The sequence below is a fragment of the Pinus tabuliformis genome, chromosome 3_1 (genome assembly GCF_031772625.1).
Source record: "Pinus tabuliformis cultivar Carrire ecotype Pingquan chromosome 3_1, CPIR1, whole genome shotgun sequence".
Lineage (NCBI taxonomy): Eukaryota > Viridiplantae > Streptophyta > Pinopsida > Pinales > Pinaceae > Pinus > Pinus tabuliformis.
The window spans coordinates 578,048,786-578,068,735 of record NC_142301.1 but is presented as its reverse complement, the minus strand read 5'-3'; the positions used below and the strand labels follow the sequence as shown (position 1 = coordinate 578,068,735).

General features: G+C 36.5%; 1 protein-coding gene across 1 annotated transcript; it reads right to left on the bottom strand.

Moving 5' to 3' along the window:
* Nucleotides 1-823: 823 nt before the first annotated feature.
* On the bottom strand, nt 824-18,707 carry LOC149188308 (putative LRR receptor-like serine/threonine-protein kinase At1g67720). The gene is made up of 16 exons (XM_089409921.1): nt 18,662-18,707; nt 18,147-18,197; nt 10,930-11,458; nt 9,949-10,427; nt 9,699-9,831; nt 9,531-9,602; nt 9,223-9,291; nt 9,040-9,111; nt 8,877-8,948; nt 8,500-8,696; nt 8,187-8,395; nt 7,909-8,035; nt 7,754-7,822; nt 1,501-1,693; nt 1,252-1,384; nt 824-1,162 (listed from the first exon to the last, which is right to left on the bottom strand). The coding sequence occupies exons 1-16, from the start codon at nt 18,705-18,707 to the stop codon at nt 824-826; spliced, it is 2,790 nt and encodes a 929-aa protein (XP_089266047.1).
* Between the last annotated feature and the right edge of the window lie 1,243 nt (nt 18,708-19,950).

The following is a 19,950-nucleotide window of genomic DNA, read 5'->3' as shown; positions in this document are numbered from 1 at the left end:
GCAATACATTTGGCTAAGAATATGACCTATCATAGTAAATCAAAGCATATTCCAATCAAGTATCATTTTGTAAAACAGGGTATCACTGAAAGGGGAGTCTCTCTTGAAAAGGTGCATAAAAAGGAGAACTGTGCAGACATGTTCAGGACACCAGTTTTGTTGGAGAAGCTACGCTAGTGTTTGGCTTCTCTTGGCTTGCAGAAAAGATAAAATAATAATAACAGGGAATCAGGCTAATTGTTGTCAAGGTGGAGATTGTTGAGATTTTCTGTTTTGGAGCAAAATAGGAAAAATCTCAGCTGATGACAACAATAGAAATTCAGTTCCTAGATTAGCTCCAGGTTGTTGGGAGGGAGTTAATGCCTCCTATATTTGATGCGAGGGAGTTAATGAGGCTGTTAGATTCTCTATGCTATATAACAGGAAACCATTCGGATGGTTTGCTGAGAGTGTGAGAGTTTTGTGAGGATTTCTTGATGTAATCTCCAATTTGATTAATAAATTCCTCATGGCTATGTTTGGTGGACGTAGCCCAGATTGGTTGGGTGCTGAGAGTGTGAGAGTTTTGTGAGGATTTCTTGATGTAATCTCCAATTTGATTAATAAATTCCTCATGCCTATGTTTGGTGGACGTAGCCCAGATTGGTTGGGTGAACCACGTTAAAAATACTGTGTCATATGTGCTTGATATTCTGCTGTGTGTTTATTTTGTTTGTTGTGCCTCTGGATTCCAACAATGCTAAATAATGAATGACATTAAAAAAATTAGGTATGTACATTGCTGCCTTGACCAGTCTAAGCGCATACTATTTAATATTACAACTCATATTCCTACTTGAGGGAGGTTGGAGCTATTATCACCCCACTCCATATCTTTGATGCCGCTGGACCTCACTCCGGAATCAAGGGGTGCGAGTTGCAAATCTCCACTGCTTTCTGAAATTGGAAGTGTAGCATTATTGCCATTCTCATGTATGATAGCCTCCTTTATCTCTGCAACTACTTCACTCACGTTGGGCCTGGATGATGGTCTATTCCTGACACATCTGAGTGCTAGTTTGGCCATACGGGTGATCGAATTGATGTCATAGTTTCCATCCAACTTCTTGTCTGCGAAAACCGCTATTTCGCCAGGATTTCCATCCAAAACAGACCATGTCACCTATACATTACATATATAAATACACTTCAAAATCATGTATTATATTGTTAATTAGGGGATGCTGCATTAAATTATTATCGATTTCTTACCCATTGGATGAGGATACGTTCCTCTTCAGGAAGTCTTATATCTATTGGCGGTTTTCCACAGATGATCTCTAACAAAACCACTCCAAAACTATATACATCACTCTTTTCAGTCAACATGTGTGTGCGAAAATACCTGTAAATGCATTCCCGTACAAAAATTAACATTTTCCTCTGCTCCTGACACTCAATTGATTTTGATTAAGTTTGAGCAATATTGCAAAGAAAGTGCAAATTATATGTATAGTTTACTCTGGATCGAGGTATCCTGGAGTTCCTTTCACCGCAGTGGTAACATGAGTAATCTCCCCATCATTTGCCATCATCTTTGACAGACCAAAATCAGCCAATTTTCCATTCGAATTGCTGTCTAGAAGAATGTTAGCGCTCTTTATATCCCTGTGAAGTATCTTTGGAGTGCAACCCACGTGCAGATATTCCAGTCCTTTAAACATAAATTGCAGGTCGACCAGAGAAGAAATCTGGTTAATGTTGAAATCTAATTTCAACTCCGTGCGTAACTCACCCAAAACCGCCAAAGCAAAACCGGAAACCTGCTTAACTTTCTCGGACCGCCTACCAGCGAAAAGCTGTTTCCGTATATGCGGCTCCGATGGGATTTGGTGCAGACGCGTGTCACACACCTGACATCAGCCGACGTCATTTTCTCGGGAGCTATCGCTCAGACAGGTAAGGCCTTCCGATATCAACCTCCGCCGTCCGATCTGGTTGCGTGTTGTCAGCCGTCGATCCTTGAAGGTGCACGGGCCTGCGTCAATTTAATTTTGCGTGGAGTAAACGACTTTTGTGTTGACCGCCGGATGGATGAACTTATGGTTTTTAATGCTGTTCGTATTTGTTTGGTGGAGGCCCTTTTAAATGCTTATGGGCATGTTAATGATTTTTATATATATATGCATGATGGTATGGGCACACATATCATATGTGTCATATTTCTTAAAGAAGCGTTGACCATTATGAAATAACAAAACATATCGAATAAAAAAGGGTGTGTGGTTGTGTTATTTTTTATTAACACATGGAATGATTAAAATAGTGCTCGTGGGTTGTAATTTGAGTTGAGCATTTTTTATGAGAGCTGGGGGAGCGTTTTTAAAAAAAAGAGAGAGTGCACAGCAGTGCATGAGGGATATAGCGTAAAGTTATTGTTGCACATGAGAGTGGTGTAACGCGCAGCAGCGAAAGAGCAGGGAGTGCTCAGAATGAAGACCAGCATGTGAAGCAGGGGAAGATATTGCACAGCAATGCATGGATCTTTTTTAATGTATTGGGTATGCATTGAAATGCAGGAGAAAAGAGTGTTCAGATATTTTTTGAGATTGTGAATGTAATGAAAAGTTTACTGTATGTGTAAAATAAATTTACAGCAGTATGTGTAAAATAGTTTTACACCAGCAAATGTAAAAATGGGTTTTACTGCAGTAAACCCAGCACAGTAATTTCTCAGGTGAAAACAAAGTTTTGATGGGTGAATGTAAGTTTTGGTAAATCCCTCTCAGCAAAGAGGATGAATGTTGTTTGAGGCTTTATATTTTAATCAATAGAAATGTTTTTTATGGCTGTGTAATACTGTGTTCAGTCAATTTTTATTAAAAGGCTTCCATGTGCAAAAGGTCCTGGAACAGTGGAAACAGAGCATTGGCTCTGTGGTGTCTGTGTGTTTGGTTTTGGTATTTTCCCGTTTAAAAATACCCAACAGTGGTATCAGAGCTAGTCCAGGCTCTTTGATGGTGACAGAGCAGGTTCATGCTCTTTGAAGACTCAAAGAAGCTGAAGGAAGGTGTTGTTGCAGCAGTCAAACCTCTCCAGCAGTGTGAAGCCTCAGTGAAAAGGATTAAGGTATTTCTCAAGTTTTTTTTGAGTTATTATTGAAGACAGTCAGTTGTTTTAAAGAAAACACAGTCAAGGATTTAAAGCCTAGATAAGAATGGCAAGGTCAAAGAAGAAAGCCTCCAAGCCTGCTAAAAATGTGTCTCCCTCCTCTACTAAACTAGAAGGCAATCTATTTGAAAGCATTGTATTTGAGGTTCCAAAGTTTGATGGAAACTTTGATGTATGGGAAATAATGATGAGGGCTTTCCTAATGTCTGAGGGGATTGAAGTCTGGGAGTCAGTGATTGATGACAGCAAGATGGATGAAGAATCCATGGAGTATGATGCACAAGCAGTAAAACTAATCTTTGATGGACTCCCTGATTCTGTGAAGAGGAATCTAGGAAAATATACATCAGCAAAGGATATATGGGACAGACTGCATGATCTTCATGCAAAGGGAGCACTGACCATGACAATGAGTCAAGAAGAACCCATCATAGAAGCTGAGAATGAAAAGCTTGATCTCATCAAGTTTCAAGTAAGGGAAAGGGATGAAGAGCTTGCCAAGCTCAAGAAGGAGCTTGATCAATGCAAGAGGAAACATCATGAAGAAGTCATGTCTATGACAAATCAGCTGAATGAAGCAAAGAAGCAGGAATGTGCCTTGACAAGTCAACTTGAACAAAGGCACAAGAGAGTGAATAAGCTTGTAGAAGAGATTGGACAGTACAAGGTAGAGGTCTCCTCCCTTAAGTCCGAACTACAAGAAGCCAAGAAGCAGGCACAAGGAGCTGAGAAGAAAATGAAGAGCAGTCAAGCAAAAGATGAAGAAATCTCCAAAATGAAGACAGAGATTATCTCCTTCAAAATAGTAGCAGCTGAAGCTACTCGTAGCAAGGAAGAAACTGAGGGACAACTAGCAAAGAAAAATAATGAATGTGAAAAGCTAGAAGAAGAGATTGTCCTCCTCAGGAAGAAGGTTGAAGGGATGAACAAGATCATGAAGAGCTCTCAAGCTCTGGATGACATGCTCAGCTATCACAGATCTCCATTTGATAAATCAGGACTTGGGTATGTAGGTGAACCCTCAAATAAGGATGAGGATGCTTTAAGCAAGGGAGATGTGAAGAAGCCAGAAAGAGATGGTGATGCTCCTAGTTCCAGCAAAGGCAAGGAGAAAAATGAAGGCAGCAATAGAAGGAATCCTGCTCCAAGAAGAGAACCAGCTTCAAGAAGAAATGTAGCTGATGTCAAAGAGGCAAGAGGCAATGGTGATCATCAAAGGATCTCAAGGAAGCAAGGCTTCAGAAGTGCATCAAGAAAACCTCCATCTCCCAGGTACCAAAGTTCATTTTATGGTTATTGTTATGCTTGCTCAAACTTTGGTCATATGGCAAAAGACTGTAGAGCATTTCATGGAGATAGATGTTGTGGTCTTCGACAACCTCTAAGAAACAATTTTAGAAGAAATCATGAAATGTCATTCATGAAAAATGTTGAATGTTTTAAATGTCATAACATTGGGCATATGGCACGTGACTGTAACTTGACATGGGCTCTTACACAAGCTAGACCCATGCAAAAGAAGAATGTTACACAAGTATGGAGAAGAAAAGAAATACAGTGTGAAAGCCCCTTAAGCAACGCAGCTGATCTAAATTTATTTTGAGAAGAGTCTGCCAAAAGAAGACAAGCACACATTAAAGGGGAGCTTGTAATTTTTTTTGTTTGCTGAACTGTATTAACAGTCATTTGTTGATGAAGGGTGTATTGCAGCACAGCAGTTGCAAATGAAATCTTTGATAATCCCTCTAAAAGGTAATATGCAGCAGCGTAATAAGAAGTATGCAAGGCAAGGGAACCCTCACAGCAGTGGGAAGACAAAATACAAAACAGCAGTTTTGAAATTTTTTTTGAGCACATGGATTAGAATGAACAGCAGTTTAATTTTTTTTTGGAGTACATGCATTGAAATGCATAACAGTGGAATGTAGTTTTCCTTCTATGTAATGTGAGAGAATATACTCACAGCAGAGTGAGTATAATATACAACATATTGAAATGTTTTGTATTGGGAATGAAAATGCAAAGCAATGAGAAGAAAATGAGAAGAAGGCAAAACGCAGCAGAGCGTAAATGCCCAGTGGCTGAGAATGCAATGAAATTTTTGTTACACAGCAGAAAAAAAAATGTAATGTTTTTTTTTGTATGCAATGCAACATGCAAAGAAATGCATAAAGAAAAACATGGACAGCAGATTTTTAATGCACATGGGTGAATGATAATGTGTGGCAGCAGAAAGCCAAAGGAATTGCACAGTAGTGCATTGTGTAAAAAAAATGAAGACTAAGATTGTGTGAAGCAAGGGTGCATAAGAAAAGGCAGCAGCCTGTGTTATTTTTTTGTGGAGAATGAAGTGCCAAGAGTATGGGCACAACAGTATGATGAAACAAAAGGGAGGCACAGTGCAAATTGCAGAGGCAACGCAGTAGCAAATAAAAACCCAGGGATGACAGTCTATCGTTATGGGTATGGACAACAGTGAATATGAAAAGTGCAGCAGCAAGAAGTTATGGACAGCAGCATGATGGCAAGAAGGAGAAGCACACAGCAATGCAAATAAAAAAAATTGCAGCAGCAAGAAGTTTTGAACAGCAGCACATGCAAAAGAAATTTTCCTTACAGCAGTAAAGGTAAATGTAATGAATTTGTTGTTCATTGAATTGATATGCAATATATGCAACAGCAGTGAGTGTAAGAAATGTTCACACACAGGTGTGTAAATTTGCAAGTTGGGACAGTGTAATTGTTCCAGAAAAGACAGAGTATTTTGTCTTTGAAAAGTGCACAAGCAGTGCAAGTGTAGACACAACAGTGTGGGGTAGACACAGCAAAGAAGATGGCACAACAGTGCAGCAGCATAAAAGAACAATGTAATGAGTTAGCACACACAACAGTGCAATGATTGTTTGTTTTGGAACTGCATTTGCAGCAGTCATTTGGTGAAACCCTCTGTTGAGAGGAAGATGCTTTTTAGCATTGTTTGGTAAATCCCTCTGTCATGAGGAAGGTGCTCTTAAGCACAGTCACATGGTGAATCCCTCTGTCATGAGGAAGGTGCTCTTAAGCACAGTTTCAGGTTAATCCCTCTATTAAGAGGAAGACAACTTTGTTTGTTTGTGGAACTGCATCAGAAGCAGTTGGTGAATCCCTCTATGCGAGGAAGATTGGTGAACCCCTCTATGTGAGGAAGATGTCTTTGTAACAGCAGTTGGTGAATCCCTCTATGAGAGGAAGTGTCTGGGTATGTTTGAACGCCCAGCAGTTGAAATTAAAGGGGAGTGTTGAAATCTAATTTCAACTGCGTGCGTAACTCACCCAAAACCGCCAAAGCAAAACCGGAAACCTGCTTAACTTTCTCGGACCGCCTACCAGCGAAAAGCTGTTTCCGTATATGCGGCTCCGATGGGATTTGGTGCAGACGCGTGTCACACACCTGACATCAGCCGACGTCATTTTCTCGGGAGCTATCGCTCAGACAGGTAAGGCCTTCCGATATCAACCTCCGCCGTCCGATCTGGTTGCGTGTTGTCAGCCGTCGATCCTTGAAGGTGCACGGGCCTGCGTCAATTTAATTTTGCGTGGAGTAAACGACTTTTGTGTTGACCGCCGGATGGATGAACTTATGGTTTTTAATGCTGTTCGTATTTGTTTGGTGGAGGCCCTTTTAAATGGTTATGGGCATGTTAATGATTTTTATATATATATGCACGATGGTATGGGCACACATATCATATGTGTCATATTTCTTAAAGAAGCGTTGACCATTATGAAATAACAAAACATATCGAATAAAAAAGGGTGTGTGGTTGTGTTATTTTTTATTAACACATGGAATGATTAAAATAGTGCTCCTGGGTTGTAATTTGAGTTGAGCATTTTTTATGAGAGCTGGGGAAGCGTTTTTAAAAAAAAGAGAGAGTGCACAGCAGTGCATGAGGGATATAGCGTAAAGTTATTGTTGCACATGAGAGTGGTGTAACGCGCAGCAGCGAAAGAGCAGGGAGTGCTCAGAATGAAGACCAGCATGTGAAGCAGGGGAAGATATTGCACAGCAATGCATGGATCTTTTTTAATGTATTGGGTATGCATTGAAATGCAGGAGAAAAGAGTGTTCAGGTATTTTTTGAGATTGTGAATGTAATGAAAAGTTTACTGTATGTGTAAAATAAATTTACAGCAGTATGTGTAAAATAGTTTTACACCAGCAAATGTAAAAATGGGTTTTACTGCAGTAAACCCAGCACAGTAATTTCTCAGCTGAAAACAGAGTTTTGATGGGTGAATGTAAGTTTTGGTAAATCCCTCTCAGCAAAGAGGATGAATGTTGTTTGAGGCTTTATATTTTAATCAATAGAAATGTTTTTTATGGCTGTGAAATACTGTGTTCAGTCAATTTTTATTAAAAGGATTCCATGTGCAAAAGGTCCTGGAACAGTGGAAACAGAGCATTGGCTCTGTGGTGTCTGTGTGTTTGGTTTTAGTATTTTCCCGTTTAAAAATACCCAACAGTTAAGTACGATTTGGAAGATAAAGTAAAGATCGACCTATTTAATTATATTTAGTTATATAGAAAGAGCTATAGAAAAATCCACTGAATTGGCGTTACCGTGGGCTGCATCTAATGCTATCTTGATTCTTGTTGTCCAATTTAATTTGGAAACTTCTGCACCAGGTCCTGGAAAATAAATTTAAAATTGATATTAGTATTGATATTAATATGCAGCAACTCAATCAGACAATATCTGTGAGATATATATTTACCATAAAGGCGGTCACTTAGGGATCCTCCAGACATGTAATTATAGATGAGCATAAGCTCTCTAGACTTCTCACAGTAGCCAAGTAAAGATACCAAGTTTTTATGGTGGACTCTAGAAAGAAGATCGATCTGTTAATCAAGCAAATCCAGCGACATTCATTGATTACTATAAATTTTAGTTTTTCCTTCTCACCTATAAGTGCAGCTAAACTACAATGAAATTAAATAAACAAATACAGAAATTGAATCATGTTACATATTGTATGAATCTCAGACTTACCTCATTCATAAACTCTTGAACACCTTGTTTGGAGAACGATGAGAGCACTTTCACTGCTATCTCTTGCCCTTCCGGCAGCTTACCAAAGAACACTGATCCAAAGCCCCCTTGCCCAATTTTCCGACTAAAGTTTTCTGTGGCTGCAACGATCTCTTCGAAACTAAAGGCACGGCATATTATTGGATTTGGCACCGTAATCGTTGAGGATTCTGCAATTCGGTAAATTTATTAATTATGAAAGAAAACTGGTAGGCTGCTTCCTATTGTAAACTTGGGCTATTAGAATTTCCTAAAATTCAAGTCATTTGCTGACCTTCATGAAGGTGCGCTTTTTTCCCTAGTTTTTTCCAGTATACAGCAAAACCCGCCATTAACGATAAAGCCATTAATACAGCTCCACTTATTGTTATTCCAAGGACAGTTTTGTGCTTCATTAAACTATTTCTGGTTTCCTCAATTTTTTTGATACATTTGCCTTCCTGCATACATAGGTACTGATTCCCAGAATATCTGGACAACACAACATAAATATAGTGAGCTTCTGAACTTAACTTAGTGAGATTACACACAATTTCACCCATTTCTAATCAACATTGTGTGCGGGCGTTCCTCGCCTAATTTTGAATATCAAACTGTTAGAATGGGAATTATTGTTGAAAAAAGCTAATAAAATATAGATTATTAGATTACTTCAGTTCCAATGAAGGCATGTCCAGAAGCTGAAGAGGAATTACACCACTAAAATTGTTGTTCTCTATAAACCTGTCACAGATGACAAAACATAAGAATGATATACGATACCAGTAATTATTTCTGTTTTAATTCGAGAAAGAGAAAGCACAGATAGACGCACAACTCTTTAAGATTTTTGAGCTCTGATAGCCACTCGTGAACACCACCGCTGAGGTTGTTGTTTTGCATATGTCTGCACAACAAGCGACAAATGGCCCCAGTTTTTTTTCAAAAATGACAATGGATGTGCTCAAGAATAAATAACCAACAAGGTGAGCGTTTATGTCTAGAAGGGAGTACTTACAATCTCTCCGACTTGGTTAAATTGGACAAATTTGGCAAGGGGCCCATCAGAGAATTATTATCCAGTGACCTGGGAATTTGGCACAAATGGATCAATGCCACGACTAAGAATGCTCCCAACTTTTTAACAATAGCCATGATACAAGCCACAACTGATTTCACTACGAGGGGAAGACGAACATTTCGTGTTTTTATGAAAGAGGACATGAAAACATTTTATAGTAGTCATCTATATTTGTAGTATTTGTTTCATACTAGAAATATTCACGATGAGGATTGGATATAGAAAAAAATTAAAATTCAGCTTACACGTTAACGATCGCATTCAGCTGTCCAATATCCCTCGGAACCAATCCTTTAAGATTCCTTCCGGATAAATTTCTGTCAAACAACAAGATTGCGTTAAGGTCCTACCATTTCAGTTTCACAAGTTCAGCGAAGTAGTGAACTGTAAACAAATCGAAGAATTAAACATACATTTCCACAATTCTCATGGCCCAAGAGCTGTTATCAGGAGTACAGACAATTCCTTCCCACCCCATCAAAAAGCAAGGATCGGAAATCCAATCTTTTATGTTAAACCTTCTCTTGACTGCTTCAAGAGCTTCAACTGGGTTTAGAAACTAATTGGTTAGACATTGAATTATAATACAAGTAGTTACAGTATGACTTTTGAAAAGAAAAGATTAGTAATTACAGTATAGGGTAGAATGTTTAGAACCCTTACCATCTTGTGAATATGTTGTCTGTTCCGTATCAAGTATGTGGAAAAACTCAAAGGCGTTCACTAGAGGACGACGGGTCGAATTGTTGGCCTTGTACAAGTCGAATCGGACGGTATCCGTTTTATTCGATAGGAATGTTAGCTCGAGGGCAGAGTAATTTGATAACATAGTAATGATGTCAGACCGTTCTTCCCTATTTATCTTGACATAAAAAGATCTCGATTCAGACGCATTTAACATCTCGATCTCAGCAAAATATAACACCAGTAACGTTTTCCAGAACCCATTGTCTGATCCTAGCCCGAATCCATAGCCGTCCAGGTTCATTACACATGCCGTTTGCATGACCCTGGTTGGAGGAAGATTTTTGGTGTTTTTAGTTGAAATGGGTTCTTGCGAACTTACATACCGTACAGCATTTGAATCATTTGGATATGCGTACTCTGCTACCCAGATGCGGTCGAAGTTGTCTTGGGGATACCTGCTCAAATCACCATCCAGAGCTATTCAGTGCAGTCAGTACTTAATCGAAAGAAAAAATAGCGCAACAGAGTAACGGCAGCACATCAAAATTGACCTTCACGCATCAAAATTCTTTATATCTAGTATCAATATGAAAGGATTGTCAAGGAAGATATGAAAGGATTGTCAAGGAAGATATGCCGGGTAGTTGGGAGGGTTTAATGGTAACCTCCCCACCTGGGTTCGAGTCTCATGGGTTCGAGTCTCATGGCCCAATATGTATGTAGTATGATGTGATGTAATGTTTGAGGTATTTACCACCCTTTTTCTTAGGGTTTCACACCCCTTTTAAATCAATATGAAAGGATATCTTAAAAATACACATCTCAAAAAACTGGATATCCTAAAATACACATCTCAAAAAACTAGTATTGAATATACTCGTAAAAATATTCGAATAATTAAAATTTACAGCTGATACTTTCCACATATAAAACATATATGAACTTGAAAATGTTCACCTGACCGTCGATTTTCCACCAACATCAACCCTCCGTGCTACATGCAACATTGTTCCCGGCATAACTTGTTCATACATTCCATCTCGGAGGGTCCTCAACTCGATAGCATTGATGAAGGGATCATCAGTGTCCACTGTTCTGATCAAACAAATGTACAGCATTCTGCCAGAACTAACCAAGATTCGGTCATAATAAATTGGATTTTGATTGTTGATTGTTAGGAACTCCCTAATCAATATACCAAGTGTCTCAATAGTGAAAGCAAAGGAGTTTTCAAATTCATTGTAATTTCCAACGGCAAACCGTAGTCTTAAAAGGTAAGTCGTATTGGGCGCTACAGTCAACCCATAACAAGACCTGTTGAGAGGCTTTGGGAAGAAGCGTAGTCTTTTCAAGTAAGACGGATATGTTGCATTCCCAGTGTCTGCTGTTTCACCGACGTCTATATAGTTAGTATCAGTGACCCATGTTATAGAGTTTTCATCAGTGTGACTCGTTTTCCCGCCACAATCTATACTCAGAAATCCTGCTATCCGGAAAATTCAAATAATTAATGAAAGAATAGTTCTTCAGTCAAAGAATATGAGTACTGAATACCCAATAAGCAGTCAGGAAACAAGCTTCAATGACCATTCAAAACATTTAAAAGTTGCCGAAAACACAAAGAGTTGCCGAAAACACAAAAAATTTGCTAATAAACCTATCCTAAGTTGTTTTAGAATGTTGGATAGTACCTGGTTGAGCAACGACATTAACAGAACATAAACATAACAGCGTGCTCATGGTGATGCAAGCGAGTTTACTTGTTCTCTCCATGTTTGTATCAATTTTCATAAAATCCCAGGGAGTATACCTGCTTCCGTCCAACTACAGCTGCATAATCAGGGTTTTTTTAGGGCATCAAAACGACTTGCACTTGGCTTCTTCAGCCTACTTCAAGGAGTTTCGAACCCAGATTTCTGTAATGATACAAACCCGGACATACCAGCTTTCGCCATAGGAGGTTTACAACCTAGATTTCTGTATTCATACAAATCCGGGCACCTAGAGCAGACAGCTCTGAGCTTCGTACAAGCGCGACCACCTAGACCACAAAGCTCTGAGCTTCATACATGCCCGATCACCTACACCGCAAAGCTCTGAGCTTCGTAAACATATTGTAAAGAAGCCTTAATTTAATGCATTCGATTGGTATAATTCTTCATATATAATTGAACGGAGAAAACAGTGGTGCCAGAAATGTACCAAAGGGAAAAGATTGGAATCAAAGACCTTTCGTTATCAAAGTAATAACATGGAAATCAAGGAGTTGTCCATACAAAATATCTATAATGTCGACAATATTTACCCAAATAATATATATTTAGGTTTTATTATCTTTTATGATGCTATTCGTCAATTAAAAAATTATTCAAATACAAATTTTAAATAAAGTATCAAAATTATAAGCATAATTTTTCATATTTTAAATTTATTTTATAAATAATATGTATATATATGATCAAAAAATCTAGTTCTTTTGAACATATAATGTATTTAGACCAAACACATTTACTAATTCCCACCCATAACAAAATTGCCAAACACATCAAATTTTACTTAAAAATACATCGGTTTTAGGGTGTGTTACTATCCTTGTTTGTAACCACCTTTGGAATTCTAATATAGTTTTAACTATATGAAAATTATATGAAATCAACTTATGACTCGATTTTATTAGTTCACTTTTCAATCAAGATGGCTGACTTTGACTTGCTTCAATGTTGAAATGTAAGGAGATGTCAAATTTGACAAAGAATGTAGAGGCAAAAATACACAGAGAAAGAACTCGAAACTGGAATGGAGCTAACAATTCTTCTCATCATTCAAAATTAGCTAAAGAGAGTATATAGGAGACAAGGAAACAAACAACAATAAATGGCTGGACAAAGTTCCAACTAAACTCAAATGAAACAAAACCGACTATGACACCTAGCACATAGTGAGATTAAATATCTCAACGCCCCTTCTAATTTTAACAATTACAAGTATTGGGACTTATAATACCCAATTGCTCTGTTTGAAATTCAAATACATTTTTGCCCAATGGATTTGTGAAAATATCTGCAAGTTTATCTTTTGAACCACAAAAAACAGGTAGGATATCTCCATCATTGACAAGCTCATGAATGAAATGAAAACGTGTGTCAATGTGCTTTCTCTTTTTGTGAAAGACGTGATTTTTTGATAAATAAATTGCAAAATTGTTATCATAGTAAATAGGAGTTTTCTCCTTCTGAACATTTGAAAGATTCTTCAATAGCTTTCTCAGCCACATTGTTTGACAAGATGTTGAAGTGGCAAATGCATACTCTCCCTCTGCAAAAGATATTGAAACGATGGGTTATTTCTTGGATTCCCATGAGATCATATTGGTTCCAAGGTGAAAATCACACCCTGAGGTGCTTTTGCGATCATCTAAACTACCTGCATAATCATTGTTTGTATAACCTGAATGTGAGCAATCTTTAAAATGTCTGTAGAACAAGCCATAGTCCAGGGTCCCTGCAACATATCTTAAGATCTTTTTTGTTGCCTTCCAATGGAAAATATTTGGTGATTGCATCAACCTGGGAACAAAACTAGCTGCCAACATGATATCAGGCCTAGTCGCAATGAGATATAACATACTACCAATAAGAATTTCATACAAGGTGGAATCTATTAGTGGTCCTTCATTTTGGTTGCTCATCTTAGTCCATGGAGCAATTGGAGTTTTAGCTAGTTTACAATTAATCAATCTGAACTTTTGGAGGATTTTAGTGCATATTTGTGTCGACAAACAAAAACGGCATTAGTAGATTGTTGGATTTCACTGCCTAAGAAGTACTTCATCAGCCCTAGATCAGTCATATCAAATTATGTTTGCATTGCTACTTTGATTTCTTCTAGCATCATATTGTTTGTATAAAGCAGATCATCAACATAAAGGAAAACGATCATAATTTTACCTTCATGAGTTTTGGTATACATAGTTGGGTCATGGTTTCTTCTGCAAAAACCACTTTTAATGAGATAAGTGTTGATTGGACAATACCAAGCTCAAGGAACTTGTTTCAAGCCATACAAGGCTTTCTTCAACCTACACACCTTATTCTCATGTCCTAGAACTTCAATACCAGGAGGTTGCTCCACATAAAGCTATCCAGAAATATACCATTTAAGAAAGAAGATTTTACATCAAGTTAAAAAACTTTTCAATTGTATTGCATTGTTGTGGCTAGAATTGTTTTGACAATGTCCAACCTTGCTACTGGAGAAAAGGTTTCACCATAATCGACATCAAACTGTTGTGAGAATCCTTTGGCAACCAACCTTGCCTTATTTTTTTCAATTTCTCCTTTTTCATTCAATTTGGTCCTGTATACCCACTTTACACCAACATTATTTTTGTCTCTTGGGAGATCAACCAATTCCAAATTCTCATTCTTCTTTATGGAAGTGATTTCTTGATTCATTGCATCAACACATTTTTTTTTTAACTGCCTCTTCAAAATGCGTTGGTTGATAGTAAAGAAAGGCAAACATATTCTATTAATCAATCTCATGATCTTTTTCATATATTTCTCTAATGCCTCTAGTTTTCTGGTTGTCTTTTCAAGATGATGAATCACGAGTGGATTCACTGCTAAAATATATGCCATTTCTAGAGTAGTATGAATCTTCATGAATTTGAAATCTTGGTAGTTGTGGTGGATGGATAGGCTAATTTAAAACTTCATCAATTTGATCAAACCAATATTTAGTTAAAAAAAAATTAGCATCTTTGCTCAAAACAAACTTCTAGTTGACTGGATTATAGAGTCTATATTCTTTGATTGTTCACTATAACCTAAAAAAAAATCATTTTTCACTTCTATCATCAAGCTTATTTCAGAGCTTCTTAGAAACATGTGAAAATGTTACATACAAAAAATGTGAAAATGAGGAACATTCACCTTCTTACTATCCCATGCTTCTTAAGGTACTACGTTTTAGAAACTGGTTTTTGGAGATTTGTTGAGAACATATACTACAGTAGAAAGTTCTTCATCCAAACAGTCATTAGACAACTTCTTCTCACGAAGCTTACATATGGACATATTCATGATTGACCGTTTTTCCTTTCTACTACTCTATTTGGTATGGAGTGAATGTTGTTGTGCCCTGCATGATGATTTCTTGTAGTTGACAAAAAGCTTTAAAGTCATTGGAATTCTATTCTCATCCTCTGAATGACCTAAGAACTTGTAAAGGATTTCCACTTTTCTTTTTTCCTTTTTCTCTGAACTCTTTGAATATCGAGAAAGTATATTTATTCTTGAGAAAAGAAACCCATTTCTTCATGCTATAATCATCAATGAAGGTAAGAATATAAAGAATACCACCAATGAACTTTGTCTCCATTGGGCCACATATGTTTGTACAGAATAGCTCTAAAGGATCTTTTTCTCTAGAGGAAGATGTGGGAAAGTTATCTCTTTTATGCCTGATAGAATACAAATTTCACAATTACAATATTTTTCATTCATTACAGGGAGACCAATGACCATTGAATGTTTCTAAAGTAGAGTTTGACTCTTGAAAGGACTATGCCCATACCTAGAATGCCATAGTTGTGACTCATTTGTTCTTGACACATTGTGTGCAAAACACTCTGAGATATTTCAACTTCTAAGAGTCCAGGGTAACATCCTATTCTTGATTTGTTCAACCTTTGCTATTAGAATTTTGTTGGGAGTTTTTTCATAGATATAACATATGGTCCCTTGGAATATTACATCATAACCATGTTCCATCAACTGACCTACACTAATGAGGACATGCTTAAGATGTGGAACATTATAAACATCAAGTATATATTTTTGTTGATTTTGTTTAGTAAGAACAAGGACAATACCTTTCCCTTCAGATTTTATATGGGAGCGATCTCGAAGAGTAATTTATGATATTACGGAAGCATCAAGACAAGAATGAGGGTTTTTGTTATGGGTGACATATGATTATTGCAGCCACTCTCCAGAAACCAAAGGTCTTTGATGTGACTGTCTTTAAAAAAATCGCAGGAAAGAAACATGCTGTCAGAGGATTCGCCTTCATTGTTGGAGAGATGAACCTTGCCTCTTTGTTGATCTAACTGTTTCTTTCTGGATTCATGTTCATAATGCCTAAATTTCTTGCAGTAATAATATTGGACATTAGATTTTCTCCATGTTTTTATTCTTTGTGTTTCGTTTTGTGAAGGTCTCAACTACTTTGCTTCATGATGATGTTTTGATCTACTTCTGCCTCAACCTCTTTCTCGCTTGTTGTTGCCTCTATATCCTCTGTCTCTTCCTTTGACAAGAGAGTATTGTGCTTTGAAAGCTTGTTTCTTGGAATCTACTACCAAGTTAAGTATTGTTTCGTGTGCCATAAGTGATTGAGTCAATTGTTCTACTAAGAAAGTTGTAAAATATTTGGATTCCAGAATCGCTGTTACAACCATGTCATATTTCTTTGGCAAGGTTTAAAGGACATTTTCAACTATCTTATGATTTGTAATGGTTTCACCGATAAGTTTGATTTGATTGACTATCCCATGACTCTAGTCATGAACTGCTCAACATTCTCTATGTCAATCATCTTCAGGGTTTCAAACTAAGCCCACAATGTTTGCAATTTTACAGTCTTCACACTATCATTACCTTGGCATGCAACTTTCAAAATATCCCAAGCTTCTTTTGTTGTTGGTGAGTCGGTTACCTTGTCAAAGTTAGAGTTAATGAATGAATTTTGTATCCAACATTTGGATCTATGTTATTTATTTCTCAATTCAATAGCTGTGTTCCTCTCACTATTGGTCATGGTTTCCCATGCTTCTTGGGTTGGCTCTACATAGCCACTTTGAAGTGTATCCCAAAACTCTTGAGCTTGAAGAAATGTATTCATCCGCAAATACGAAAACTAGTAATTTTTCCCAAGAAAAATTGGCGTTTATGGCAAACAGCTAGAAGAAGCCATTTTTGGGGAATCACATTCCCTTTTAATACAATCTCATTTTTCAAGACCTAAATAAAATCTCTTTAAAAAAGGGAAACACCCCCTTTTATAACAATTTCAAGTTTTTGTTTTTACTACAACATAACAACACCTCCCTTTTTCTTGAAATATGCCTTTGAAGTCCTTTAAATAAAATTTTGAGAGTTCCTTTTTTGTTTTTACAAATTCCTCCTCTTATAAAAGACAAACCCTTAAAACAAATTAACGCACATTTGTAAAGTGCTAAGGCAACTCGACGTTTTGGCTTATGTTGTTGGTGGCTTGAGCTTTGAAATGGAAGCGTATTGGTTGTTAAAACTTGGCTGGTGCTCCGTTGTTAGTTGACCTCGTTCTTATTAAACTGCATGCTCAACTGAACTCTTTTGACCTTTTGTGCTTCGTGCTAAACAGTGACTTGGAGGTTGTGTTTTAGAGGGTTATCTTGTCATCGCACTTCACGACACAGAATGAGTGCAATGAGTTGCTCCTGTGTTAGTTGACCTCATTCTTATTAAACTTCATGCTCGACTTTGCTCTTTTGACCTTTTATGCTTTGTGCTAAAGGATGACTTGGACACTGTGTGGTTATTCTGTCATCACACTTCATGACATAGAATGAATGCGATGAGTTGCTCCTGTGTTAGTTGACTTGCCTCTTATTAAAATTTGGCTCAACTGTGCTCTTTTGACCTTTCGTGTTTTGTGCTAAACGGTGACTTGGAGGTTGTGTTTTAGAGGGTTATCCTGTCATCGCACTTCACGACACATAATGAGTGCGATGAGTCGCTCTTGTGTTAGTTGATCTCATTCTTATTAAACTTTGTGCTTGATTGTGCTCTTTTGACCTTCTGTATTTCGTGCTAAATGATGACTTGGAGGCTGCGCTAGACACAGTTATCCTGTCATTGCTCTTCTCTACACAAAATGAGTGCGATGAGCCACCAATTTTGAGTGCGATGAGCCACCAATTTTGATAATTTCTTAAGTCTCTCGTGTTCATCACACTTGTTCCTTGTACATAAATGCGATGATCAGTCAAAAAAAAACTGTCTACCTTGCAGCGACTAGTCCTCGACTTCGAGCTTCAGTCCTTGAGATCTTATCTCATCCTTTGCTAAAACTTTGTGTTCACGAAAAAAATCAAGTGTTGCTCTCCTTGGAGTCTTATGCAACCTTGCGCTCTGATACCATGACAAAAAATCCAAAAGTCGAAATACACAGAGAAAGAACTATATAATAGACAAAGAAAAAAACAACAATAAATGACTAGAAAAAGTTCCAACTAAACTCAAGTGAAACAAAACCAACTATGACACTTCACCTCGCAAAGTGAAACAAAACCAACTCTGACACCTCACCTCGCAAATACTGAAACTAAATATCTCAACAAAATTGGAGAAGCATGTTATAGGTGAACTTTAATCAAAGCATGTGCTTGACGTTAAAATACATTTTCATAGTATGTTGCTTTTTTCTTTCTATGTGGTTTATAATAGTTCTCTGTATGTGGTTTATAATATACGAATAAGGGCAAGTCGAGATCGAGGAAAGTATATTATAGAAAATGTTATCAATGATGACTTGACTTGCTACTTTCTCTACCAGTCAACGCGATTACAATTCTTGTATTACCCACCGCTATCAAATAGGAAGACGAATGGAAACTTCAAAGAGATACTTTTCTATAACGTACTTTTCTTCGTGTTGACTGGTACAGCAAGTAGCAAGTCATCATTCATCTTCATTCATGAAATTTTCCTTACGTGTTGACTGGTTGTGCAAGTCAAGCCATCATTCGTCTTCGTTTCATAAGAATTTCATATATTATAAACCACATGGAAAGAAATATGGTAAACAAGTAAATTCAATACGCAATTCGGCCGAGTAAAATGAGTAAAGTCAATCTTACCTGTTGACTGATTATGCAGGTCAAGATATCATTCCTCTTCGTTTCATAAGATTTTCATTATTATAAACCACATGGAAAGAAATATGATAAACAGGTCAAGGTCTCCTTTTCCAATATTTCCTTACCTGTTGACTGATTATCCAGGTCAAGATCATTCGTCTTCGTTTCATAAGATTTTCAAACCACATGGATACGCAATTCGGACTAGTAAAATGAGTAAAGTCAATCCATATTTTCACTTCGAAAATGAGGTCCACGCCAAACTCACACCTTATTAATTTCTTTACAGTATTACCTTGCTTGCTGCCAGGAAATTTAGCATGGTGTAACATTTGATACCCCTCTTAGCATTTTACACTCGATAAGGTTTGGTGTGTTTGTATTTATTTTGTTTTTGTTTTTTAATTTTACTTTTATTGGTTTAATATTATAAATAATTTTTTTATATAGGAATAAGTTTTTAGGAATTTTATTTAAATTTTTAATATTATTAGGTAAATGGTAGAGACTTAGCTAATTAGAATAGAGAATTGTGATTTATCTTGAAATAGGTTATGGTATAAGTGTTTTAATGTTTATTTAGATTTATATTTATAGTAGATTACCAACTATTTGATTTATATTATTATTTTGATTAAACTAAAAGTAAAAAAAGACATACTTAATTTAAATCCTATTAATTATTGATAATTAAATTAAAAAATTAGAATCTTTATTTTAAAATAGACATCATAAATGTAATAAAAAAGAAGATCATGTCCACATATGTTACATTTCCCTTTTTTATTTTTTTAATGATATTCAAATTTTATTACTTATTTTATTGTTAAATGATTTTTAATATATATACTTAGCTGATATATTAATTATTTTTAAAATCATTAATAATAATAATAATAATTATTATTATTTAAAATTAAATTATATTTTAATTAGTTTTTGTTTTATTTTTTCTATTTTAACAATGTAAAATGTTTCATTTGAATGTTTATTATAGATTGATATCTATTTGCATTCAATATTTATTTAATTTTTTATTTATAAATTACATTAGTTATAATTTTTCATACATC

Bases quoted from the DNA above. Each gene is read 5' to 3' on its own strand.
- LOC149188308 (XM_089409921.1), bottom strand. From the start codon at position 18,707: ATGAATGATGACTTGCTACTTGCTGTACCAGTCAACACGAAGAAAA. The intron at 11,459-18,146 runs GCAAGGTTGCAT...TTTTCCGGATAG, and splicing joins TTTTGTCATGGTATCAGAGC to CAGGATTTCTGAGTATAGAT. The intron at 8,697-8,876 runs GTAATCTAATAA...TGTGTTGTCCAG, and splicing joins ATGCCTTCATTGGAACTGAA to ATATTCTGGGAATCAGTACC.